The sequence below is a fragment of the Aphelocoma coerulescens genome, chromosome 1A, assembly GCF_041296385.1.
Source record: "Aphelocoma coerulescens isolate FSJ_1873_10779 chromosome 1A, UR_Acoe_1.0, whole genome shotgun sequence".
Classification (NCBI taxonomy): Eukaryota; Metazoa; Chordata; class Aves; order Passeriformes; family Corvidae; genus Aphelocoma; species Aphelocoma coerulescens.
The window spans coordinates 30,445,405-30,473,078 of NC_091014.1; the positions used below are offsets into that span (position 1 = coordinate 30,445,405).

Here is a 27,674-nt window from a genome sequence, read left to right on the forward strand (position 1 = left end):
ATATTTTTTGTCTGAAGAGAGCAAGAGATGTGTCCTCATCTAAACTGGGTGCTAATTGTATGCCAAGTATAGACTATAGTAGAAACATATGCTTTCAGATATTGATAAAGAACAAAACTGGATACACATTAAGCTTTCATGTAACTGTTCTCTGTGTCAGGATAGTTGTGTGCTGGGGTCTTCTGGATGAGGTTAAAGCATGGAACAGTTTTATTTAAGCCTCACAGCACATCTTTGTAGGATACCAAACTAAAAAAAAAAAAAAAATTGCATGTGGAGGATGTTCAGTGAGGTAAGAGTAGATCGAGCGATGTGACTGTCTATGTAGTCTCCACTTTGCACCAGTATGGCTGGAGGCTGGCTTTGGATTGCCCTCTAATCAGTTTGTTGGGTGGTCTCTGAAATCAGAACTAACTTTTTTTTTTTTCCTTGCATGGCAATATTTAGCAGTTTGTGAAAGTAATGTATTTTTCTGCAAAAACTATCTGTGCATTAGATTGTGACTTCTTACTGTTAAAAAAATAGCTTGTCTTCCCCCCCTCCCCCCCAAATTGCACATGCTAGCTCAAGTCTCTGCATTTGTAACTTTTATGTGAGACCCATTAAAAAATGTTTTGCTAAAGGAAGAAGATTTAAAATACAAAATCTTCAATTCATGCTTTCATTTGCTTTTTATTTGCAGTTGACTTACATAAAACTTAATTCTAGAAAATTGAATTTGTGTCTTTTGCTGCTGTGCAATTTGTACTTAATAAACAAAGAATTTCTTTAATTGGCAAATGGTGTATGATATGTTATTTGGAGGAAATAAATTAATTTTGTGTTCTAGCAAAAAGCTGCCTGAAATTTGCACTGACAGAAAAACCAAGTGTGTTAAAATGCTGTCACGTCAATCCTCAGATCAGCTACTGCCTTGTAGTCAGTGTGTGCTTATCTATTCAGATTATGAAGCAAGGTCTGTCTTAACTACAGTCTCTGCAGTGTGGAGGATGTTAAGGACATAAGGAAAATAGTTAGTATTTTCAAATGGGCTCTTTGTTTTATAGGCATTGCGAGTGTAACTTTCTTTGTTGCATTCTAAAGATAATGTAAAAGTCTGAGAAATACACATAGCTAACTGATGCTCAGAAAGTAGCTGATGCTACTGCTATAAACTTTCAAAAGAAATTAAACAATGTTGAAAGTTTTTCCTCTGTAATTAAACTTGTAATGCCTGAGGATTGAATATGAGTGCTGTCCAATTAGATTTAATAAGTTTTTCCACTGTCAGACTGGCATGATTTTTAATGTTTGCTGTTTCCCTGTGCAATTTCTTCTTTTAAGTCCCATATTTAGCAATAACTTGGTTTTACTTTTGTTTATTCATTACGGATATTCAGCTGTTAAAAGCAATATGATTTTGTTTGTTTTGTGGTTTAGAGTGATTACCATAGAATAGTAAACATTGTGCCCAAGAAACCACCACTGCTGGAGAGGCCGGGGGACGGGAATTACGGTCGCTATGACGATTATGGTCACGCTGAGTACAGAGACTATGACGAGGGTCGCAGCTTTGCCCATGACCGAAGAAGTGGCCCTCCTCACCGAGGTGTACGTAAGGTGATTCTTCTCACATGTTTATGATATTTATTTTCCCATTAATGCTTGAATACCAGGTAATTAAAATACTGGAAAGGTCATCATTGTTGCCCCCTGCAGCCTTGCTCTTTGAAATTCTGTAATTTCAAGGTGTTGATCGTAATTTATATTTCAAAGAGGAAATTCTTCTTCAAGTCAGAGCATATATATGATTTGGAAACTTTTGTAGTTTTTGTGTTTTGTATGGCACTGCAAATTTGCTCTCTTCAGTATTGACAGAGGAAGAAAATAAAAGTAATGGGATACAGTGAATAAATTGAGAAGATACTTGCTGGGGGGGTTAATTTCTTTTTAGCTCATTAAAGGCTTTGGTTTTGCAGTAATTGAGTACCGCTTGGCAACCAAATACACCTGACAGCTGATGTTGAGATACACGTCACACAGTTGTTTTGCATGTATGTTTTGCAGGATGAATCAGGATACAGATGGGCAAGGGATGATCATCCTACAAGACCTGAATACAGGTATTTTTTGACGCTACTAGTGCCATGCATAGGCTGTAAATATTTAGGGCATTTTACTTTGTTATCAAAACAGTTGGTAGAGCAGGCCAGTGAAATAACAGGGAGAGGACATCTGTTGAAGTCAAAGACAATAGTGGAAAAATGTTTTTTAGTTGTATTGTTTGAAATTAAAGCAATTATATGACATGAAAGTCTCTGTTTTAGTATTTGTTTAGTAAAGGATAGGAGGCATAATGATAACATCTTTAGGATGGTAACCTGGAAGTGTAAGTAATTTAATGCATCTCTGATCAGTCACAATTCTTACATGATTTCAGAGAATTCTTTGGTCTATTACTTGATTCTGTGGCTGCAGTACGTTGGGGCCACAATATAACAAAGCCTGTGCCATTTTAAAGGTTGGTGGAATAGATAATGGGATTGTGAAGTTCACCACAGCCTTGTTCTGAGCTCCCTGTTTTCTTAGCTGAACTGATGAGTATGTATTTCCATCATATGTTATGTTAATTTCTGTGAACCCTTCTTAGTCTGTACCTCAGGTTCCCATTTATGAAATCTAAGGACTACTAGTAAATCATAGGGCTGTAATATACATATGCCTGCAATGATATTTTATATGGGATTATTTGAGTTAGCAAATAAAGTGCACAGGATAGTGTTACACTCAAAATTTATGGACAAGGATGAAAGTCACCTTAAGTATTTAGACAAGAATTGATTGTTAGTATAGCTGAACTATTAGCAGTCTGATCTAAGATTGTCATCTGATGGCTGTGCTTATATATGCCCCATCCTGTGTTTCCACTTCCCGAGATACCTATTATACCAGGCCTGTATTTGTAGATACTGCGTTGTGGTGTTAGTCATTATATCATAGAATAACTCCTTATTAGTGCTATGTGTTTCAAACTATGGCTGTACCATACCAAGATCAACAAAAGTAAACCAAGTTAGCTATAGACACCTGGTCAGTTAGAAAAATAGCTGTTAAACCAGCAGCAAGTTAAAAAAAAAGACTGCAAGCAGGTCAGGAAAAGCTCAGAAGCCTGACAAGCTTGCTCAAAGCCTTGGTCTTGTGGTGTTGCAAACTCAGTATGAAGCTCTGTTAGTAGCAATATCCATACTGGGCCACAGAGTTGCAGTAGATATCTATTCCATTGCATGGCATGATTTAGACCTGACATAGATGGGTTATTCTATAACATCACCATAAAAGAAATCCTTCATATATCGTAAGGGTCTGTGTGCAATAGACTTCTTTCAGAATTGCATTCTTGGGGCTAGAAGCAATAATAAAGGGTTTTAAAAAGGAGTGTTTGATAAAAACTTGGGTAAAAATTGTTTCATCTTTTCTTCTCAATTTAGAAGAATCAGAGTTGTTTAAAGCTGAGGAAAAAACCAAAAAGGCTGAGAAGAGTGAGTTAGTGTCAGGCAGTTTATTGTACACAGAACAAGAGTGGCACCCAGTGGTCAAAAATATGGTCTTAAATGCATCCTGATTTCTTCCTTTTGAAATGTAAGGTTAAAATGTCAACTCATTTTGTTGAAGGCTTTATAAGTGTGTTGTATGGTATAAGATAGTCCCATCTGAGTCTTTATTATATACTTCAGACTATCTAACTGTTACACAACTGCAATAATGCTATGGAAGAACTTCATAAAGATCTATGGTTCAAATATATTTGCAATTGAATGAAACCCTACTGATTTATTATATAAATACAGTAAATAATCTTGAAAGCAAAGTATTGTGATCATACTGCTAAACGTTTGTAGTGTTCCTTATTTGTGATAAACTTAATTATGATTTCTTGCATATTGCTCACTATTGGGCAATGTAGTGGATCTCAAGGAGGAAATCAGAGTACATTTTGTGGTATATGTTGTCTCCTGTGGTGAAAATGCTAATTACTTTCTATTTCAAAGGCATTTGCTTCACAAAACATGATATTAAAAAGTTACTTTATGTAAAAATGCCTTCGCTTTGGATATGCTTAGAATTATTTTAGGTAAGTTCTTTGGAGTATATATAATTTTTTTGTTTGAAGAAATAGGAGGACGTTTAAGATTATTTTAACGAGAAGGATTTTTTTTAAAAATTGCACAGAACATGGCTAAAGCGTAGTTAGAAGTTAGACAGTCAGGAGACTTGTATGGTTGACATTACTTGAGATTCTCCCAAAGTAAAATGCTGCTTATCTGCAATATCAAATGTCCTTAAATGAGTCCTGTGTGCAGTTTTGGGCACCACAATATGAGAAAAATATTAATCTATTAGAAAGTGTCCAAAGGAGAGCAACATAGATGGTGTAGAGGCTTGAGGAGAAGCATTATGAGGAGCAGCTGAGGTCACTTGGTCTGTTGAGCCTGGAGGAGACTGAAGGGAGATCTCATTGCAGTTACAACTTCATTGTGAGGGGAAGAGGAGGAGCAGGCACTGATCACTTCTCTGTGGTGACAGTGACAGGCCCTGAGGGAATGGCCTGAAGCTGTGTCAGGGGAGGTTTAGGTTGGATATTAGGAAAAGGTTCTTCCCCCAGAGGGTGGTTGGGCACTGGCACAGCAGCAAGCCTGACAGAGTTCAATAAGTGTTTGGACAATGCTCTCAGGCACATGGTGTGACTCTTGGGGATGGTCCTGTGCAGGGCCAGGAGCTGGACTTCAGCGATCCTTGTTGGGTCCCTTCCAACTCCTTGTGTTCTATGATTCTGTAATTCTCTTAAACTTTGCTGTTGAAGAAACCAGCAGTTAGGGATTTTTTATATTTTTTTTCCTGTGGTTTCTTTGGTAGTATTTTGTTGGGGTTTTTTTAAGCTTCTTGCCTTTTTCTTAACAATAGGACATGCTTGCTTACTTAGCATTTGTAGAGCTGTGGCTTCATCTGTGATGTGTCTACTGACTAGCAGCTTCTCCATGTGTGACAAGAGGATTCCTGAGGTTCTACCACTTAGCTTACTGTCTTTTTTTTCTTGCCTTCCTCCTTAGAGGGTTATGTTCCAGTTTCCAAGTGGCTGTCATTTATGGTAGACATTATCATGTCTAGCACTGAGTGGAGCATTACTATTCCTTCTGCTATTTTCTGGACCACATGCTTTTTGACAGTTGTTAGCCCCGCTTTGTACCATGTTTAGGGAACAGCTGTCATCCTGACCATGACTTCTTTATAGCAATGATACATGTTTTATATGTAAAAAAGTAATTCAGAGGATGTGCAGGGCATAGATTTCAAAATGAGTTCCCAGCTCTTTCTCTCCTTTTGTTACCTAAGGAGTTCTGAGCTCTAGGAACTGATGTGAATTTTGTTTTAGCTTGATTTGAAGTGCCTCTTGGTTCAAGTGTAGTTGGCATATGTGAAGAATTGTACATCATAGTTTGGAGAAAATTTTCTGCACACGTTAAGGCAATTTTAATGTCTTGGTTGCTGATGCTATGAGGATTGTGAGACTTAGCAATTGAAAGGAGTAGAGATCAATTAAGATGTGACTTTGTACATTTATCTTGTACTGATGTTGATTGCTTCTGGAGCTGTGTTAGTACTTGTCTTCAGCAATATATTAAGCTCATTTATGCAAAGCATTCATGCATATCAGATTTTTTAAAAAGTTGCAGGGAACTATGCTATTATATGTAGAAGGATTCTAGTTTTGCAGTACTTCTCTGTGGGCCTCATAGCGATGGATTTTGCATCCAAGTTCATTTTTATAAGGTCAGATGAACTTTTCAGCGTGAAATGCTTTGGAAGTTTGTTAGCTGCTGTTCACTTTAGTCATGCCGAATTTTAATCCTTTTGAGTGCACAGAGCATTACTTCATTCTTTTTTTTCACCAACCAAACTGAGTTCACAAGATGGGAAATATACGAAACTTGGCAACTTAAGATGGGTAAGACTCATCTTCAAAGAGAAATTACAAAATGACGCACTTGTAAATCCCAGCTACACATGCATTAAATTTGATCCTTAGAATTATCTGAGGCCCAGATTTTTGTAAAATAAGGATTGCCATATTTGTAGAATAAATAAGAAGTAGACTCCTGAGAAATGGCTTACATAGGACATTTTTAATATCTCTTTTTCAGCTGTATATATGAATGATTTTTCCTTTGTTAAGAAAGAAACTTATTGCTACTACGTGTGTTGTTTTGTTTATTGTTTGTTGGTTAGGTTTTTCTCCCATGTTCTACGTGAAATTAGGAAATAGTCTTAGTAGTCCAGTCTTTAATACTAATACATTTGTACATAAAAAACAGATCAACTTATTTCCTGGAGTGCTTAGGAAATATTTTGTAATAAATGGAAATACTGAAGTAATTTTGGTGCTAGAAATGAGAGAAAACTGTCTGGTAGAATATGGATACTTAATGGTAAACAATTTGTGATCTGTGAACAACTGAGGTTCATCAGGCAGTTCTGTGTTTTGTTTTGGAAGTATTTAAAATCAATGGCTTATTGTCTTTCCTCTGAAAAATTTTATGTGGTTTTCTGAATATTAAACTTGCAATTACCACTTTAGGGTGATAAAACATAATATACCTTGGTTTTTGTAGATGCATACACCTTCACAGTGAGAATGTTTACTGAAGGCCATAGAGAAAACTGGTTGCAAAGTGGGGGATGGAAGCCCAGCAATTGTGGCTTTTTGATCTCTGCTTGAACTACCCTTCCATTTAGTGATTAACCCCTTGTAAGTGCACAGAGTGATGGCAGGATGTTGTAGAGGTGTGGTCTGAAGATTGTACATTGAGAAGAAAATTCTTCTTTGGTAAGAATGGTTATTTTAAATGGAAATGTTTGATGAGAGAGTCTCCAGATGGAAGTCAAGGGTCACTGACTCTTCTCTCAATAAAGCAGCATTTCATATTGGGAGTTCAGATGTGTCATAGGCCAAGGCAGTTACCTTTACATTGTCACCTTTTCTATTGCAGGGGGTAGATTGTTTCTTGGGGTTTTTTTTTCTCCTCCCTGTATGTATTCTTTGATTAATGAAATAGTGAACCTGTTTAAATATTATGCTGTTTTAAAGCAGTCTATTATATTGTGGGAGGCCTTTAGGCTTTGGATTTAAACCTTCCTGTAATGTAAACTGATCTATGTCTTGCTTATAGAAGATAAACTTAGCCAAAGGGATTTATGAGACGGTGCTATAAATGTACGTAAGTCTGCTGTTTTGTTGCAATATTTGACAGCTCTTAAGGGACACCATACAAGAACCTCATTCTTTATTAAAAAACATGTGTGGTGGGAAAAAAATATGGCAGTCACCCAAAGAAAATGGTCTTGCTTTTGACAGAGATTGATAAGCAGCGTTGTAATCATACTCATTAGCACATGCCTTTTTCTTTTAATAAATAAATAAAATCTCTGCCTGAACATTGAACCTCTCAGGTATTCACATGGCTGAGTAGAGTAGCTTGTTTATTCATATACAAAATTGCAGTTTCCATATAATAGAGCATTGTGGTAGATTCGTTATGCCTGTCTACAACTCCAGGCAAGGACTTGTCTGTTGAAATCTGTTGCTCAGAAAACCCATTGTGTTAAGCTGCTAGCTAAATTAGTTTATCTTGGCTTATGATATTTTGGAGGGTGGAGGGGGAAAATTAGAACCTTTTGGAACAAGATAATAGGTAATCTACAACTTAAAAGTTGTTTCTGGTTTACACTAAATATTTAATGACTTCACATTCAGTTCATGTCTTATGCAGCAGTCTTACTGATTCAGTAATTTCTACATTTTCTTTAAGAACTGTTTTCTGCTCCACTGCCTCTAGCTCTTTTGTGTTTGGGACAACCAATTTGTTTGCAAACTGAGATTTGTATTTCATAATTTGACTGTCATTACTCAGAGTTAAATATGTCTGATTGTATGCCAGCACTTTGGGTTCTGCAGGTCTATAAGTTTTTATTTTGAATGGATTTTAAGAACTCCAATCTTCTCATGCAGATACCACATAGCATTTTAAAAATGCCCTGTACTGAAGGCTGAGTGAGAACTGTCCACTGTTGCAGGTCAATTGAAAGTATAAAAGTTTCAGTTCGGACAAGTCTGGTTTTATTGCTGTGATGAATCTTTTTTTCTATTTAACTTAGAACCCAGAGACTATCTATGTGAACACTGCCTGTTTTCTTACTAGGAATTTTGTGTCAAACTGAGTTTCTGCTGCATATGGCTCTGTGTGCATAAATGTAGAATTATGCTAGAAACTTCATTCAAAGTGAGACTGCTGTCATTCCACTTCTGAAATGTTTGCACTTGAGAATGGGGAGAAAAGGAGAGATTAGTAGACAAGGTTTCAACTGCAGTATTTTTTTGCCCCCATCCTATAATGTAAAAATATGGGGAGGAGGTAGAAATTCCTCTTATTTTCAGCTAGGGTTTGTTTTACATGTTTTAGCTAATTGTGTGGCTAAATTGGAAGGTGAATGTTGCTTTCACTGGCAGCTAGTTGTAGTTGCTGATAGATTAATATTTTAAATATTTTTCTTTGCATGACAATTGACTGTTAAGTTTATTGAAGGCTGTTTTATTTTCTTTGCAAAATTTATCCATCCAATTCTAAAATACAAGTTTGCTTTCTGAAATTGCTTACTGATAGTTTTGTTCCTTTCAGAAGATCTTGTAGAATTCTAATTGGTTATGCAGTTTCCATCTCAGGATGAGAGAAAAGAGTTTAAACTATCAAATTAGCAGAACTTCCCACTACCTGATTCTTTTTTTCTGCTGAACTTGTAAATAAACAGCCTCATACAATAGAGCTGGCCTGTTATATGAAATGTGGAATGGTTCTAAATCTTGGCTTTAACTTCTCTAAAAGCCCTAAGAGAAAATTGGGTGAGCTTGTTTTTGAAAAGCATAATTACAGTAGGTATTTTCAGTCTGATTCTCTGTGTATGGTATTTCTTATACTTTGGTCCTTATAAGTGTTTCAGTTGTATTTAAATACAGTTTCTCTGCTGTGGCTCTGAGGCATTGAGAAAGGATAAAGACAGATATTTATGAACTTCGCAAAGAACATTTTTATATTCTTAAAAATCGTTGTTGAATAAAGAATGCTAGGTAGTAAATTGACTTGTAAGTATTTATTTGACAAAATTACAGTAAACACACCAAATTTGGTAAAAAATACAAACCCCAGAAGTTCTCATCACATCAGTTGTCAACAGCTGTCTTGTTTATTTGAGTTGCTTTTGATCCAGAGCTGTGTTACATTTTAAGGATTTGTGGCTTTTTGTGTGTACAGCTGTTTCCCACTGTAGTTTTTGTAAGGTTTTAAATTGTCATATAGAATTGACGTCATCATTGTATTTTTTAACAGGGGCCATTGCGTGAGAACTGTTTACTTGAGGTGTTATGATATACCTATAAGGGAAAATTCAGTAGTCGGTGCAAACTCTCTTAAATTTTTTAATAACACTGATTTGTTGTTTAAACCTAAGACACATCTTGGGAAAATTTTGTTTTTCTTCTAATAAATGCTGTTTACATAATGCTAATAAACTGTAAGGAGCTCCTCTGTTTACAATGTATGATAGGGTAACATGCCTAAAGATAAGATTATGTACCTTTACACTGGAAGATCTTGGCTAACACATCTCTTAAAGGAAGTCTTTAAAGCAAGTCTTAAAGCAAGCTCACCTGGTCCAGTCTTATAGCTAACACTGTAGATGGTATCAAACCTGCAGGTTAATGCTGGATTGGGAAATAATGAGGCAAACTCCCATGGGTAGCACTTGGTTATTCTGGAAAAGTTTCCTGACAACTTTGTTGAAAAACAGCTAGCTACTGAGAGACAGTGGGGGAGGGAAAGAGAAGGGAGTCTCCCTTTGAGTCCTGACAACTTCTGTTAAGACGGCATCTAACTAAATCATCTTAATGAAAGCCAGTGAATTGGACTGATGAATGTAGTCATGGCTTTCTCATGTTGGGGACTTTGACATAATTTCCCATAGGAAGGTAAATTCTTCTTCAGCTGTTAGGTTTCAAGGACTTGTTTGTTATATTTTTAATATACAAAACATTTTAAATTCAATTCCCATTGAGAGAGGGTGGGAATATTAGGATACAGGAGAGGAGAGGAAAAAGTTTAGTGTTACTGATAGTTTAGGCATCCTTTTGTTAAGCATTTTGCTTCAAAGAGAAAATTCTTGGTGTGCCATTTCCATCTACTTTTGTGTTTAGGGTGTTACGATCTACATCTGAGGAAAAGTTCATCAATAAAGCAATTCCGTGATCTCATGCTATTGGTATTATTTTTAAAAGATAATGCTATTTTTGCATGGTAGCAAATTATTCTCAATGTTAGTCTTGACATTAGTTTGTGATATATATTTGCATAACCTTAAAGGTTCTTTCCTTTGTATATGAAACTCTGTAGAACTTGTTTATGAGCTGACAAGAAATGCTTTTGTCTAAGTGAAACTGAGTATTGATGTCATTACACACAACAGGGTTGGGTCAGCCAGCTGTGGGAATGTCTTTCTCTTCTGAAGTCTTGACTTCTAACAGTTGGATGTGTTAAATTAAGTTGTATCTTATCTAGCCTAGTATGCCTAATTATTTTTGAAAAGGATGCTTGAGAACATGATTATGAAATTTGGAAGTAAAATGGAAAAAATGTTTTAATGTGTTGACTTATGGAATAATTAAAAGGTTTTGAGTTGGAAGGTACCTTAAAAGGTCATCTAGCCAACTCCCTGCCATAAGCAGGGACATCTTCAAGTAGATTGGGTTGCTGAGAGCCCCATCCAGCCTGACCCTGAATGTTTTTCCAGGGATGGGTTATTTATCACCTCTCTGGGCAACCTGTTCCAGTATTTCAACATCCTCATCATAAACATTTTTTGGCAGAGCCTTTTCTTCTCCAGCCTGAATACCACCAACTCTGGCAGCCTTTCCTCATAGATGTGCTCCATCCCACTTGATAATTTTTGTTGCCCTCCTTTGTACCTGGTCGAACTGTCCATCCATGTCTTTCTTTCCAGGACTTCAGAGCTGGGTGCAGTGTACCAGGTGGGATCTCATCAGAGTAGAGTAGATGGGCAAACTAATTTAGGTTTTTTTAGTAGGCTCAGTATGCATTCTACCATTTTTATCTTGTTAGATGCATTTTTTGAAGCATTTTGTAGAAGGATTATCTAAGTAAGGTGAAAGATTATGTTAACAGAGGAGATTGAAGTACAAAGCAATGAATTGCCCTCTTTAAAACCTCTTTTCAGCTGCTGTCAATATAGTAATACTTTCTAAAATAAAACTTGTCTCCGTTAAAAAGCATTCTGTTTTAAAATTTATCTTTGAATTTACATTTATTGCTCACAGCCAGTCAGTGTTGCTAGATACGTATGTCTGTTATTTTTAGGGAAAAAAAGGAATATTACTACTTTGAGTCTTACTGATTCTAACTTCAACTGCTCTAGAATTCTCTCAAGGAACCTGTTTTATTTATCGTAATTAATTCAAAGTCACGAGTGTGGTAAAGAGACTGATTTTCCTACAGTAACAATATATTTCCACAGCAGTTTTAACTACCTGAGCACGTGCCATTGTGGTCCTTCCCCTCTCCTGGTTCTGTTTCAGGTATTTGTACATTTCATGTAGTTGGTTTTGTGTGCTAACCCGCCACAATGAATTAAATAATTGTCTGCCAGTTTGGTTGCCTGAGAGAAAATATCAATGCCAGGTTAGGCATGGAATAGGAGTATGAATCCAAGGAAGGTTGCGAAGTTCAGGATTGCAGCGTCACCAGTTTTCATCAGTATGAGCTGTCATGGAGCTCCAAAGTTAACTGTTATTAAATCGCTGAAAGAACTGAAGGCATACAAGAGTTGCAAAAGAATTTTTAATAAGGAATTTTCCCAAGCATCATACCTTGCTTCTGTGTTAAATATGTTCAAACAAGTGATATTTATAATATATAGGAAATGGCCTGCAAAAAGAGGCAACAGATATTAATGTTTATTGTAGAGACTGTAAACTGTAATCAAAGTGAAGGGAAAAAGCAAACTGGAAAATAAAAAAGATAAAGCTACATGGCCGAATAATTTATAAGAGGAAATGTCTCTCTTAACTTTCTGATTTTGAACAAACTGTATACCTGACAGGAAGGAATGAGATCACATAAAGAAAAATCCCATTATGTACAATGGATTTTTTGCTTCATATATGTAGAATGTCTTTTATATTGAGAAATCCAGAAGCAGAGGTAGTAGTGTGCTAACTTTCATTGAAATTTGCCATACAGAAGTCCATACAACTATTACAATGCTTAGAGGCATATAAGCAAGTGAAACTTATTTGACCTAATTGCTTCAAATCTCACTTTAATTTAAGAATACAAACATAGAGATCTGTGAAGCATTTCTCTAATATAGAGAAAAATGGAGTGTTTTTCTGATTTATAGATCTCATTAAGAGATTTGGAAATAGAAAAAAAGTAAATATAGTAAGGGTATTGTCTGTAAGTATTACTGACATAAAGTATTACTGCTTGCAAACCTGTTCCACAACTTGTTCTTTCCTTTTGCAGCTTTTTATTGATAGTGTTAGAAAGTCAACCACAAGAGTTGATCAAATCAGCATATCCTAGTACAGAGCACTACTTGTTGCATTCTTTTAAGTGTCAATGAACTAATGGCGTTCTGCAGCACAATGATGAAAAGTCTGAAGTGCTCCTCCAGCAGATATTTCATGGTTTCTGGGTTCTTCTATGGAAGGATTTTAGAGATAGCTTTTTGGGAAAGAGTAATAGCTTGCCGAACATAAAATTCCCTTATGTCCCTAAAACAAAGTTCAAAAAGATTTCTTTCTGGGGTTTACATTAAATTGTTTGGCATGTACTAAGTGTGAAGTAAAAAACAAAGTAAATTCAAAGCCCCCAAAGAAAAGACGCTTTTGTGGGGTACCAATGTGCTTTGGTACCTCAGGGAAATGTTTTAAAACTCTTTCCTGTGTGCTGGTCTCTGTGCCTGAGGCAGGATGGCAGTAAAAGTGCAAGCACCTACTTAGAAATCTCTGTCCATTAGAACTTTGTCTAGAAGCTAAAAAGATGACCAGTTTCTCTGGTCTGTTAGGGCATTAGGAAAAAAAAAAAAGTGTGTAAAGTACCATATTGTGCTTCCAGGCTTTTTTCCAATTTTTAAGCTTATTTTGAGGTAGAAGATTTCAGTTGTTTCCATTTTGAATTAAGTCTGTTTAGGACTTGATTTAGTTGCTACTGCATAGAGTCATAAAATGGGAGAGGTTTATTCCCTGAGCTAGTTGTCTGAACTGCTTTACTCTTCTGGGGTGATAGGCTGCTCAAAGTGCAGTTGTAAATGTTGTAGCTGTTTATAGAAATTATAACTTGGTCCAACACTTTAAGCAAATACTCCCTGTGGAACTTAAGACCTATGTTTTATTTTCTGTTTTAGGGAAATTGGTGGTATTCATAAGCCCTTGTTTTTAAAAATAAGAAAAACCAATCTCACATGCATTTGAATGCAGTTATTTTGTCTAATTTGATCTTAATTTGTCTGAATAACATATTTTGTCTTTGTTCTGCAAAGAGTTTTCTGAAGCTGTTGGCTCTTAATTATTTGGTACTTAAATCTGTGTTTTTCTGGACTCTTTGTTGCTTGTTTCTCTGTCCTTTTCTGTATGATTGACCATATTTTCTCCCTGTCAGATAATAGAGAGTTTTAGTTTAAATATACTTTTATTGTGTGGGCTTATCTTGGAGCAAGTCTGATAGTATGTTATCAACGACAGTAAAAAGGAGGAGGGTACTCTTTACTAAGGAGAAAGAGCAATGCAGTGGGATTTCCAGTGCAGTTGAAGTGCACAGCTTTACTATTCAATTAAAGGACATAGAGGCATTTATTTCTCTTTAATGTTGCTACAATATTCAGATTGTCTTGTTTTTTATCCTCTGACCTGTCATGACATCTTGAGGTGGTGGAAGGGAGAGAGGAGTTGTGTAGCTTTCATACTGAGTGAAGCGGACAAGTGGCATCAGCATGTTTGCTTGTGATAACTTCAGTAGTACTGCATGCAGCATAAAAATCATGAAACATTTGTTTATTTTCAAATTTTCTTTGTACATTTGGTATTTCTGGGTACCCTTTTCTGCTTGAAACAGTGTTTCACAATGCCTGTTTCCTTTTGCCTTCATGCAAAAAGCTGTTAATAAGATTACACTGGCTGGTCCTAATTATGTTAATTTCCTTTAGAGCAAAATGCAGATATCACAAGTGCTCCAGTTACTTGCTTAGTCATAAAATGTTGAAAACCAGTTGTCAGTAAGAAATCTTGTCATCATTTCAAATGTTCAAATTAAAGCCATTGGAACCAGGTGCAATTTCTTCTATCTACGATGGTGTCATTCACCGTATTATTTTAGCTTATGATAAATCTGCATAACAGTCTTTGGACAATAACAAGAGATTTACTATAATCTCCAAAGCAGAACCTGAATAAGTTGTTGGTTTGTTGCACAACTGTGTACTGTGTACTTTGGAAACAAACGGAATGAGGTCTGGGAGAGAGGTGGCTGGAATCTTGCACCGCCTACATATACTTTGAAGATGTTAAAAGTGGAGGTGTTCTTGCCTCTTTTTAGAGGCTGGGGGTGTTGTATATTTTATTAAATATTTTCTACATACTATGATTCATGTTGGTAGCTCTTGCAATGTCCTGAAAAAGCAGGCAAAAGGTTTTTTTATTTTAGCTTCCTCCCCCTTGCCTCTGCATTATGAGACAGAAAAAGTATATTCAGTTAAGGATTCAGTTCAGATATTGTCTGTTTTATCTCTTTGCACTGAAATCTGGTGTTGTAGAAGCTATTTATAGTTTCTTCAATTTATTTATAAAACTGTGATAGTTATGTCTAGTCAAGGTTAGCAATTAAGTGCAAGCCTGTAAATGGAGTGTTTAATCCCTTTGGCAATAGCAGCAATCTTTCTCAGATGGAAGGGATCACAAAAACATCTCTGATGACTTTTTTATCTAGGCTATAGACAGCACTCACCTGTGAATTACTGGAAGACCCTCCAGTTTCTGTTCCACAGCAGTATGCTGTTTTGTTGCCAGTCTTCAGCTCAGCGTCAAAAGTGATGTCCACTATGGCTGAACTATAATGTAGGTTAATGTTCTAGCTGAAAAGATGAATGTATTGGGACATAGAAGTCCTAGAGAATAGTGAGCACGAAGTATTGTAGGCTGTTTCCCAGTAGCACAAATTCAATGAGAGTGATCTAACAGTACTTTACTCTTAGAGTAAAGCTTTTTCCTTTATTGCATGTGATGTGCTTCATGTACCCAAGTACCTCTCTATTCCCAGCCATTTCTCTTCTAGGAAGTGATTTAATTTTACCTTTAAGTACTCTTAAGATGTAAAACTGACACAGTGGTTTGTGTTAATCTTTGTTTCACAGAGCTTAAGCTATACCACTGTGTTGTTTCTGATCCATAGGCAACTGAAAATCTCCCCAGTGTTGTATTCCCTCGGTTTTCTGCTGTGCAGAGTGTCATACTTTTGTCTATTCTGTAGTTGTGTTTTATCCTTGAGGAAACTGAAACTGATGGTGAACTGAAATAGCTGTCAGGCTTGTGCTCTTCCCCTAGCTGCCCTTGGTGAATAGTATATCACAGTATGGCTCTTTTTGTAACGTTTGTAACAGTTCAGAAGCTCATCCAAGACTGTCTGCTTTAGTGAGAACTTAATGGTCGAGTTTCATCAAGGTTAACAATGATACTGCTTCCTGTTGCAACACTGCTGAGAGAATAAAATTGTGCTTTCAGGATTAAGTGTGAATTATGGATACACAGTATAAAGATTTGAGGGATGCTATATAAAAGCGATTAATTCTGTATTTGTTGTTAAGGGTAGTAGCTCTATTTTAAAGTTACAGCTGAGCACAAAATTTTGCATCTCTATTAGATATTGTCCCTGCTCAATAAACCTTTTGAGTATGTGTTGGAATCTGAAGCATGTGCTTAACTGCTTTGCTGAATTGAGGCCTTCATTACCAAATTGCAGGTGTATGTTAACTTAAGTATTTAAGGAAAAAAATAACCGTAAAACAATACTTACTTTGTTCTGTTCAGTGTGTTACATTAATGGAAAACATCAGAAATGCCGTGCTGTTGCTATGCTGTCCGAAACAGATTTAATATAGTTAATGGCTTGAATGTTCTGTATGAGATATGGTCCAATTAAGAATTAGCATGGAGTGATGAAATGAAAATGCAAAAATTGAAAGTGAGACTCTATTTTAGGGTGCTTAATATTATTGTAGAATAAGGCTTTCAAATGTTTTCCTGTTTAAAAGTGTGTTTCAATTACGTTTTTTTCTAATTCTTACATGGATATTAGAGCATTTATTATATGTGTGCAATAGCTGGGGCTCTGTAAGCATTTCCATAATAAAGTTCTCTGTATACGAGGGTTTAATAATGTGGTCATAAAAGTGTGTTCTGCACATAAAAATGGTGTATTGGTCTGCCAGAAGGCTTGTGCTTTAAAAATAAATAACATTATTTAAAGAGAGAGATTAAGAAGTAAATAGAAGGAAAAGTGGGCTCTACCTAACTAATTCTTGCTAAATATTTGATCAATATGTATATATAACCCCCCACTTAGCTAGAAGAAGCAGTTCAATTCTGAACTAATCTAGTATTCTTCAAGCCTGGACTTAGACTTCATGTCTGTTGCTACATAAAATGTTCATACGTGTAATGAAGATGTGCTTTCCATGCAAAAAGTAAATCTGCACTGTGTAAAACACATCAGTGTCACAGGGTTCTTGTTTTGTGGTGCTGCCTTTGTAGCTTCCATAGCCCAAGAAACCTTTGGCACACTGAAATCCTTTGGTATCTGTCACAAATATGGGCCTGTACCATGCTGTAGGAATTGTACATCTTTTCTTCCGCTCCACCAACATAAAATTAACTATAGCTACATTGTGCTAGATGAGACCACCAGGTTTTTGTGAGGCATTCCCCTGTTTAAAACACTGGACTCTGATGAGAAATAGGAGAGAAGATACATTCTGATTTACTAGAAGTGCTATTAAATCTTGGAGATTTTTGTGGAGAAGCTGAGAAGTACTTGCTACTCTTGCCAATGTGACCAAGGCAAAGGTGACAAGTCTAGACTCAGCTGGCTCATGTGTTCTTTAGCTCTGAGATTCTTTAGGACAAGTTTGAAATGATACTAGGTTTGTTTTTTTACCCTTACACATGCTGTACATTAATACAATTTACAAATAACCAACACATTTGAGCCATGGTCTGGAGTAACAGCATTTAAATTTAGTAGAAAGTTTGGATGTTTACTAGATTATGGTTTTAAATCAGTTGGGTCTGTGACATTTTACATTAAAGTTCAAAATTAATGCTGTGTGTTGTGAGAAACATATTTAGGAGATATAACTCTTCATATTTTCATTCAAGATTTGACCTTGGGTGGATTCATAGGCGTGAGAATAGATATTCTGCGTATTTCTTGTTGTCTTTGCTGGATATAAGCTGAAATCCATCAGTGATATTTTGTGTAGCAAGGTGTGTGAAATCAAATGAGGAATATAGTCCCTTGAAAATAAGAGAAAAACATAGCTGAAAAATGCCAAATAGTGTAAGCAGTATTTTCATATGCATTTTTAGCTATTGTAAGTTAAGGCTTAATTTCCAGAGTAAGTGTACTGAATCTGGAAAAAATTGCTAGAGTTGTCATTTCTTCAATGTCTTTTTCTTACATTTTAGCTGTATTATCAAGAGATAGAAAGGAATTAGTTTCTAGCAATGAAGTAGCTCAATGAAATCTGAAAAAATTACCTTTTTGTCTTTGTCTTTCTTTTTACTTTTTTAATTTGTTTTTCATTCATTGCCTAGTACTCTTAACATCACGGAATATTTTGGATAAGTTCTGCAGGTGACAGCTAACCTATTTGTATTTACCAGGCACGAAATGTTGCCATTGTATATATGCTGTTCCATAAACTTTGGAAGGATAACTGAGTTACTTTTATTTTTCTGTTGTCTTCCAAGGGATGTCAGAGATGGCTTCCGAAGAAGAAGCTTCTATTCTTCTCATTATGTGAGAGATCGATCCCCTCATAAGAGGGACTCTCCGTTCTTCAGGGAATCGCCGGGGAGCCGAAGGGATTCTCCGCACAGCAGATCTGGCTCTAGTGTCAGCAGCAGGAGCTACTCTCCTGAAAGAAGCAAAGCCTATCCTTTCCACCAGCATAGCAGAAGTATGTCATCTTTACATAAAAGAAATATTTCTTCTCAGCAAGGTAATGCTGCATTAATGATGCAAACTGGTTGGTGAGGTGAAACTGTATAAGCCTTTTTTCCATACATGCTCTTTTTTACAATGGGAAAAGCTGACATTTTGTACCGTCTATGTGTTGTCTGCTCTGGTTGTTTCATTGTACTCTCTGTTCCCTTAGGTATTTCATGTGGGAGATTGTAGGTGTTATTTTTGTATCAGGTCTAGACTGACGGTAGGAGTTTCAGCTGCACAGCTTTTTCTAGTATTTTATGTTCTTTTTAGCATCAACTCCTGTTACTTCTTTATGTGCTTCCTTGGATTCCCTGACAAGAAGCTTTGCTTCATGTACAGCAGATGAAGACATTTCTTCCTGCAACTAGGAGTAAAGAGGGATTAAAAAAATGGAGGAATGAAAGAACATATTGTTACTTGTTGCATTTTCTACAAATTTTACTAGGCTTCTAAAACTGATTGTTTTTAGCAATTACATTTCAATGTCAAAACCGCTCAGATCTTGCTCTCCTCAAAGAAATGTGAAGCGTATCTGAGTTTAGTCCATTCTGACTATTAAAAGCTTAGCTCCTAATGTTTCCCAGAAGTCTAATGAATCATCTGTTTTGAAAATATTTGAGTTTTTCATATTTAAATTATTTTGGGGGGAAAAAAAAAGAAATTGCTTTTTTTAATGTACTACAATCTTAGCCACTCTGTTTGTACAGCTTATGTAAATTAATCCGATTTAATTTCCCTTTCTGCAAATGCTTTCTAGTGAACTATGCAAACCTACTGTTCATTTTGGCAGCTTTTTAAAAAGTAATTAGATTTTTTTTTTACTCACTGAGAGGCACATTGTGTTTCCAGAGTGACACTGAGCCATTATGTAGCACATCTTGCCAAAAAAGATCTTTGTAGTTTAGTTAACATCACTTAAATATTGAGGAATCATTTCACTCCTTGCAGAGTACAGATGGTCTTTCTATTCGGGCATTACAGTGCTTTTAAAATTCTATAGCAATACTCAGTGAACATAAATTCCTCTAAGTGTAGGAGAGGAAGAAAAAAGTAAGATAGTTAATTTTCTGTAAGTCTTGTAGGTGTGCAGCTTGTAATTACTGGGGACAAGAAAACAATGTTGTGAGAAACCATACAGAATTTTGGAATGTTTCGTGGCTTTTTAAGATTTTGAGCTGACTTTGATCATACATGTCTATAATATATTGTTAGAATTACTCAGACAATAGTGGAGGTAGTGATGTAGAAGCAGATATATTTGCAAACCAGAAAAGATGCTGATCAAGAGAGAAGCTTACTTCTAGGTCTATGGTTTTTGATATTTTCTCCTGGTTGCATGGTTAAATACCTTTCCCAATCACCTTTAGATCAGTTTTAAGAGACCAGGTGGGTTGTGAACTGGACTATTTCTTTATTCCTTTCCCTGGAAAAGAGGACGACTAAAATGACTGAATTACTAAAATGACTACTTTAGATGACTGAATTAAAATACCTATTTGCCAGGTATAAATAGTTTAAATAATACTTTTAGAATAATTTTTGAATGCAGTTTGCCTTAGGTAGGCTCATGTATTGCATATTTAAAAGGAACATCAAGGGGGACATCTCATATATGTCAGCAGTACATTTTAGTGGGTACTTAAGTGGATTTACAACATGCAGAGTATATACTATTTCATGTGGAATTTGCAATATGGCATCTTTCTAAAATACTATAATGCTGTTTAAAGTCATGCTGTCTGAATTGGTTTGGCCACATGACTTCCACTGAAGAATGAATATCTCATGCTCTCCGGCCCTTCATACATGAGGATAAATACAGAATTTAAACAAAGAAAACTGCAGGGACATGAAGAAGCTTGGTAAAGGGAGGGAAGGGGCTAATGGAAAGGACAAGCATTCATCTGTGATGGGAGAGCACGGAGAGAAGCAGGATGGTATTCCTTCACGGGGCCAGGCAGTTAGGGGTCAGTAGAGTAGAGTAGGTGTCAGTAGAGTCAGTGGGAGTCATACTGAGGAGATGCAAGAAAGCAAGTAGTGGTGCTTTGAGGTGTCATGTTTAATTTTACAGGTAGGGCTTTGGGGCTCAAAATAGCCACACACATTCTGAAAATAAATGGCTTAATGTCTTCAGATTAAATGGTGTTTTTTCTCTTTGCTTAACTTTGAATAATTGTCTGCCATTTGTATTCGCTCATTTCATCTGTTCAGGTGCAAACATATAATCCATTCAATTGAGATAATCTTTAAAGAATCCAGTCTGACAAAGGAGGCATGTGGGAGGCAGAGTTGGAGTAGTCCTTAAATTTAAAGGAGGTGGCTAATCTATGGGGCTGAAAAGCAGGTATCACAGGAGCAAAACTTATGTTACTTAGCGGTGACAAGGGAGATGTTCTGTGCTTTGGGGAGTGTGACAGAATAAAAACATGGTTATTTCTATCTTCTTGATTTTAGTTTTGACAAATACTTTTTATTTATAGGAGCTTTTTTACTTATCATAGCTTTCCAGTTTACTATTTCCTGTTTAAAAGCTTTTTTTTTTTATTAAAGGTCTATTTCTTTTGTTTTATGTCTACCAGAAATTCTTAAATAAGGCTGATTACTATGTTTTTAAATAGGCTCTTAATTTAGCATAGTCTTCAAATTGAGGTTTAAAGTGCAATTTAGAATGTTTGATTTTGCCAGAGTAACATTCCCACCTCTTTTCATTAGCATTTTTGAAAGACCCATCAGTAGCTGTGAAAATTTTTGCATGGATTAGTAACATTACAGCAGAAACTCACTTGCCACCAACAGTGTGCATAGATGAGCAGGTTTTGATGTTTGCTTTGCATTAAGCCTACACTATATATATGTTATGAAATTGTGGTGAAAGAGTTGAAGACCTACCTTTTGCATACCTCATAAGCGTTTCCTGTTGTTAAAGGCATGCATTTTGCATAGACTTTTCCATGCATTTTTGTGTAAGTATTTTAAAATGCACCACACAATACAGTATTTTATGGCATTGAATAAAAAAAAGGAAAACAGCTCAGCTCTTCAGAGTGAGATGCCATGTCTGCTCTTTGTTTTGATTTGTTAAATTAAGGCCATATTTAAAGCCATAATGAGCAATCACATTTATAATTCTAAAATAATTTCTATCCCAATTTTCTTAAGTATTTGATAGACTTTTTAATTAATCCCTTTATCAAGTGTATTGATGAAGATTTAATGGAAGCCAAGGTAAGTTTACATTGTATTTTATTTGTGAACAGTCAACTGTTTCCCAGTGAGTGTGAATAGTCAGGTTGATTTAGGCCTAGTGTTTGCTTTTTGTACTTACCTTTTGCAGATCCCTTAGATGTAATCTGTGGACCCCATCTTGAAAACTAGTAGTTTACACTGCAACCAGTTCTGTTGCTTTGGGCTGCCTGTAACTGGTCTGTGGCAAGACTATGCACAGACTGTGATTAGTGCTGTGAATTTGATTTGGCATTTTGCCAATTTTAACTTTTATAGGCAAGACACTGATCTGACAAAGAGCACCTGTGGCTGATTCAAAACAGGACTATTTCCCATGGCAGGTCTATTCAACATACTGTGGCCTGCTAAACCAGTTCATGCACTACCTGGTTTCCTTGAGTGATTGACTGGTGTCTAATATTTCAACTGTTTACATTATTGCAGGAATATTAAAAAGTGAAACCACATCATCTTGCGGAATCATACTGGTACACCCTTTCAGTTAATGATGGGAAAAAGGGCAGTGGGTTTTCTTAAATGCGTGAAATGACACAGCTAAATCTCTTCTCTCCTTGGGAAGAGAAAAAATTGTTACCAATATTTATCAGATGATGGAGTATGTAGATATTATAGAATCATAGAATCCTTAAGGTTGGAAAAGACCTCCAAGATCATGTCCAACCTTTGACCAAACACCACCCTGTCAACTAGACCATGGCACTAAATGCAATGTCTAGTCATTTCTTGAGCACCTCCAGGGACAGGGACTCCACCACCTTGCTGGGCAGCCTGTTCCAAAGCTTAACCACTCTTTCAGTGAAAAGATTCTTCCTGATACCAGCCTGAACCTTCCCTGGCACAGCTTGAGGCCGTTTTCTTTTGCCCTGTCACTACTTGCCTGGGAGAAAAGTCAGACTCCCATCTTGCTCTAGCTCCCTGTCAGGTAGTTGTTGAGGGCGATAAGGTTCTTGTCTGACTTGAGAAAATTTCACTGCAATTTTTCTAAGCAAGTAAGCATGTTTGCAACATACATCTTTAATTTCACAGCCATTAATTTTTTTCTTAATTTTAGGTAAAGAGAGGACAGTTCAATCACTGAAAACATCAAGAGATGCATCACCTTCAGGGTCCACAGCCGTACCTTCATCAAAGGTGAATTTTCTTTTTGAATATTTCACACCATGGTTTTAAATTGCTCATTGTTGGATTTTTTTCCTCAGTTGGAAGGAGATACTGTATGCACCTATTAAAGTGCATATTCCTTACAATATTCCTTCCTGTTCCTTACAATAGGACTAGGACTTGGTCTTAGAGCTGTGTCATTGTGAGTGTATTAGTATTACCCACTCACTTTGACACAGACACACTTGCCATGTTATTCAATGACTGATTGTTGTGACAAGACTATGACTCACTGGAGGTGCCCCCTGGATGAAATTAAGGGTCTGGCTGGGGGTTTAAGATCCATTAAGATGAATAGAAGAGGAATAGGACTCGGTCTTAGAATTCTGTGTCATTGTGAGAATGTTAGTATTACCACTCATTTTGACACAGACACACCTGCCATGTTATTCAATGGGGAAAAAATCAGGCTTTGGTTGTGCTATGTCATTCTAAGTACTTATCCCTTATACATCTGTTTTAGAACTGCTGTGCCAGCTGATTGCCATTGTCCTTAGGGGGGGGGGAGGCAAGTGATGTATTTCCAGTGATGTAAATAGGGAAACCAAGATAAAAGCTGTTATGCTTTTATCAGTTATGCTGATTTGGTTCCTAAAATATGCTTCATAATTAGTTCACCTATTTTGCTTACAGACTCAGCACAATGCAGCTTAATACCAAATCCTTACTTAATACACACCTTTGAGAACAAGGCGGCATTGCAAAATCTCTTGCTCTTGTGTCAATATGTAGTGTGAGCTTGAACTCTGTATTCTCTAAGTGTTCTGCTTTCTTCTTCAGTCAGGTCTGATCTATGCTGTATTGGTTTTTTGCCATCAGTTTGCAAGTATCTGCTGGCAGTGGATAGCTGCTTGATATAGGCTATGCAAAATGAAACTTTGTTTGATGGAAGTCATTTCCCCAAACAGCATAAATATTTATTGGTATGCATCAGCTGCAGAAATAGAAATAATTCCATGACCGTTTATTGATTTTTCTCTTGAGTCCCCAAATCTGCTTGTAATGTACTGCCCTGTGTCAGTGGAGCCTGTTGGAGTTAGCCTTCTGGTTGGAATTGCACTGAGCAGTTAGGTTACCTAAGTGCTTCACTGACTCAGAAGTAGTGACAGAAAAAGTCTTGGCAAAATATGAACAGCTCCAGAGCCAGAGTCTTAAAATTACTAAGGGTTGAGAAATTAGTTATATGCTATATATTAGAGATTAAAGAAGATGATTTTCAATGCTCTAAGTTATAATTCAGCTTTGAAATTCTTACGAAGGTATATGTTTCCATAGCAATACCTCTTTTCACTGTAGTATCTATTTGCAAATCTGAAAAGGTATTCTTATCTACCTTATAATTATTTTTTGCATATTCAGGCATGTGAATTAATACATGTTGATGTTACCTGATCTTAGCCACGTGTTTGTCTATGGCATGAAATCGTCTGTGTTTTTCTTTAATAGCTGTATGGACTGTAAGCCTTGGAGGATGTATCCAACATAGTTAGAGTGAAAGGCAGGTGTGTGAGACAGGGGAAGCTTCTGAGCAGAGTGATAGGCTTTTGCTTTTGTATGTTATTCATAAGATTAAAAAAATACCAAAAAAAGTGACTTCTGTTTTGAGTCAGAGAGTGGGGAAGGGGGGAAGTTTAGGGTTTTTATGAGATATATTAGGTTGGTTGTTTCTTGCACATTTGCGGCCTAAATAGCTGCTGCTGTTTTCAACTGAAAAATATGTTCCTGTTCTTTCTCTTCAGTTGAAATGTACCTGTGGAAATACCATCACTTTATTCCATAAAATTCACTCAGGATTTAATATGTATTTATCAACATTCAACCTATAGAATTAAATTCAGTAAGATTAAATTAAACAGATTTTTTTTTCTGTACTCCAATAGATATTAGAACGGTTAATTTCTTTTATGGCTTCTGGAGATTGAGCAGGTCATGTGAGATTTTCTATGAATTATGTTACTGCTTGCTTTTGAGAGCCCTCTTCACACCTCTGCATACTGAACTTTGTCACCTCCTGACTTCACTGGTTGTAATTCTGTAATTTGCAGTTATAGAAAACAGGGATTCCTATTGGAACATTTTGTTGCACTTCTCTTCAAGGTGATGTCTTTATGACACAGAATCCTGGAAGGGTTCTGTGAGTTGTGTATTTATGCCATACTACAGTACAGAGATATTTGGATAATACTTTGCTTGAGGTAAGCACAAAAGATGTGAAGACAAAGGAGTCTTGATACTGGCCATTTATGTAGCTTAGAATGAACTCATGGTAAGAGGTGGAGTGTTGGTTTCTTTTGTTTGGGTTTTTGTTTGTTTGGTTTTTTTGTCTACCTGTTTGCTAAGATGGAACAGCCATTGGGTAGAATTGTTATGGCCTTTTTCAGGCAGTAGGCTTTTTGTATCTCTTTTTTAGATACCCATCTTAGTGTTGCAATTTTTAATGCTAGAGTGATATAGATTCTTTGGGTGCTTCTCTACATACAGTTGATTTAAATTAAATACCCATGTAGTGGTAAGAAGATTTATTAAGCTAGCTATTCCTAAACTGGTATTTGTCATTGTCTGTTTGCTGCTCTGATAGTAAAAGCCAAATAGTATTCTTAGAGAGAAATCAATTTTTAAATATTATTTATGTGAGAATTTCCATTTGAAAAGGTAGATTAAAAGAACATAAAGCCATGACTGACTCTATTATAAATGATTAGCATTCCCCCAAATAAAAAATAATGAATTTAAATGGAACCATCTCTGATCACTTAAAGTTTGTATAAAATATTTTTTGTCCCTAATTAGCTCAGGTTTTATACCCTACTGAGCATGTAACAGTTTATTTTAAATTTTTTACAACCATTTATGCCTGAAAATCACATTGAATTATTAGTTCACTCCACTCTTGTATCTGACTTCTTTCAGTGCCCAACAGGTCTCAAATAATTTTTCTGTTATCTCTGACCTGTGAATTTAATAAATCTTATTCTGAAAGTATAGTGTTTGTGTAGCAGTCCACTGAACTTCATTGATTTATCTGTTTTTCTCTTCTCTTGTTTCTTTATTATCTGCTCTCTCCCTACCCACTTTTCTTTTTAAAGCAATTGGACAGCAAATGAAATAATTTCAACTTTCTTATTTCCTATTTTAAAATGTTTTAGGGATCTGAATAACTTTTTTTTAATTTTGAAGATTCTTGCCATATGTATTTCTTGTTAAACCTTGACTATAATATTTTTGTACAGGCCTTGGAGAAGAGCAACAGACTATCAGAAAAGGAACTTGCAGAAGCTGCAAGCAAGTGGGCAGCTGAAAAGTCAGAGAAGGCCGAGGAAAGCAATTTACCTGAAATAACAGAGTATGATGTAAGATAGGATTATTAATCCACTTATTTTAAAGTGTTACAACAATAGGCTCTTGTTTTTCTGTACTTGTCATAAAAGCACATTTTGTAACTTAATCCTGAGTTTTTCTGCCTATGCTATTAAATATTTGTTGGAAGGGAGTGAGAGGGAGACTAAAACCTTGCGATTTATTTATTTTGAAAAAATACACAAAACCACAGTACATTTTGAGTATAATTTGAATTGATGTTGAGCTACAACTGACACAATAAAGTTTCAGCTCTCCCAAGCATTCTCCAAAGAGCTCTTGTAGTAGTGTAGGTCTGTATGCCTACTGAACTCCTTAAAATTAGTAGGGGACTTCCGGATCAAAACATGAGTGTGCATGGAAAACATAACACTTGGGAGAGAAACTCTTGTTTGTTGAGTTCTGTTCCAATCCATGAGAGCCTACCATGTCACGTATTCTTTTTCAGAAAGCAGTCCTCCATTTGCCCCAGAGTCTTTATTTCATTATTAATCAACATTAATTATTCGCCAGTTTATTCCCTTTTGTTTTCATCCCTCCTTGTCTTTTACCCCTGGCTATATTGAAGTGTGATTACAGCTCTTCTCAGTCATTTGTTATGCTGCTCTTGGATAGGAGGTCTTTTTTGGGTTCTCTTATGTTAGTGGAAAATGTATTTGTCATTTAAAACAACCCAAATATTATGTAATCTAAAATAATCTGTTTTAATTCTGTGATAATTTTCTCTTTAACTTTCACTTTGCTTCAACTTTAGAGGCATTCTTAAAGAAGCCAAAATATTATCTACTTCACAAAGTCATGTCTTAACCTTTGCAATTAATGGGTTTGATTTTTTTTTTATTTGTTTGTAAATAATTTTAGGGAAAATGAAAGTGTCTTGGGAAGCATCACATTTCCACTTGTAAAATGTAAGGACTAGGTTAGAGAAATAAAGTCACTGAATCCATATTTATGAACTTTCAAGTCCTGTCCATTGATGTAACGGGTGCATGCATGAGCAGCTCCTCAATAGTAGTCAGGCAGATCTAGTTAGATATATAAGCTGGAAAAAGCAATTAAAAAAAAGAAAAATGTGGAGTAAGTGTTAGATTGAAGAAAAAGCAACAACTGATCCAAGGATGAGTGCCATATGAAGGAGAAACATACGCATGGACATTTCTGAGAGGTTCAGCAGAGAAATACCACTCTGATTCTTGATGAGGGGGAGGTAATGCAAGGGAGGAAAGAACAGAGTGGGCCACACGGAGAAGAGTTGTTTAAAGCTTCCTCTGTGCCTTAGAGAAAATTGCAGTGGCAGAAAGATTAAAAGTAAAGAATCAAGGTGAAGCAATTGCAGTTGATTATGGTGCAGTCTGAGATGGTTTATTGACTAAGAAATTGGGCTGTAGAAATGCTAATGAAGGGAGTAAGGTGTCTCATTCTGAGTCTCAGAAGAAAGGACTTCTCGCTTTGGTTAGTAGGCTGTCATGTAGGAATTGCAAGAGTTCTTAACTTTTTCCTGTTTATCTTATATAATGCTTAATAGTTGAACTTCATGTTGCACTGGAC

General features: G+C 36.1%; 1 protein-coding gene across 3 annotated transcripts in view; it reads left to right on the top strand.

Moving 5' to 3' along the window:
- Positions 1–27,674, top strand: part of PPHLN1 (periphilin 1) — a 66,461-nt gene that overhangs the window by 7,203 nt on the left and 31,584 nt on the right. Inside the window, exons 4-8 of one of the 3 annotated variants that reach the window (XM_068997686.1) lie at positions 1,420–1,590; positions 2,047–2,102; positions 18,122–18,330; positions 22,660–22,739; positions 26,000–26,119. In XM_068997686.1, coding sequence (XP_068853787.1) covers positions 1,420–1,590; positions 2,047–2,102; positions 18,122–18,330; positions 22,660–22,739; positions 26,000–26,119 — 636 coding nt within the window. Of the gene's footprint in view, positions 1–1,419; positions 1,600–2,046; positions 2,103–18,121; positions 18,373–22,659; positions 22,740–25,999; positions 26,120–27,674 lie in introns of all 3 variants that reach the window. The other 2 variants (XM_068997678.1, XM_068997670.1) reach the window with 2 other exon arrangements.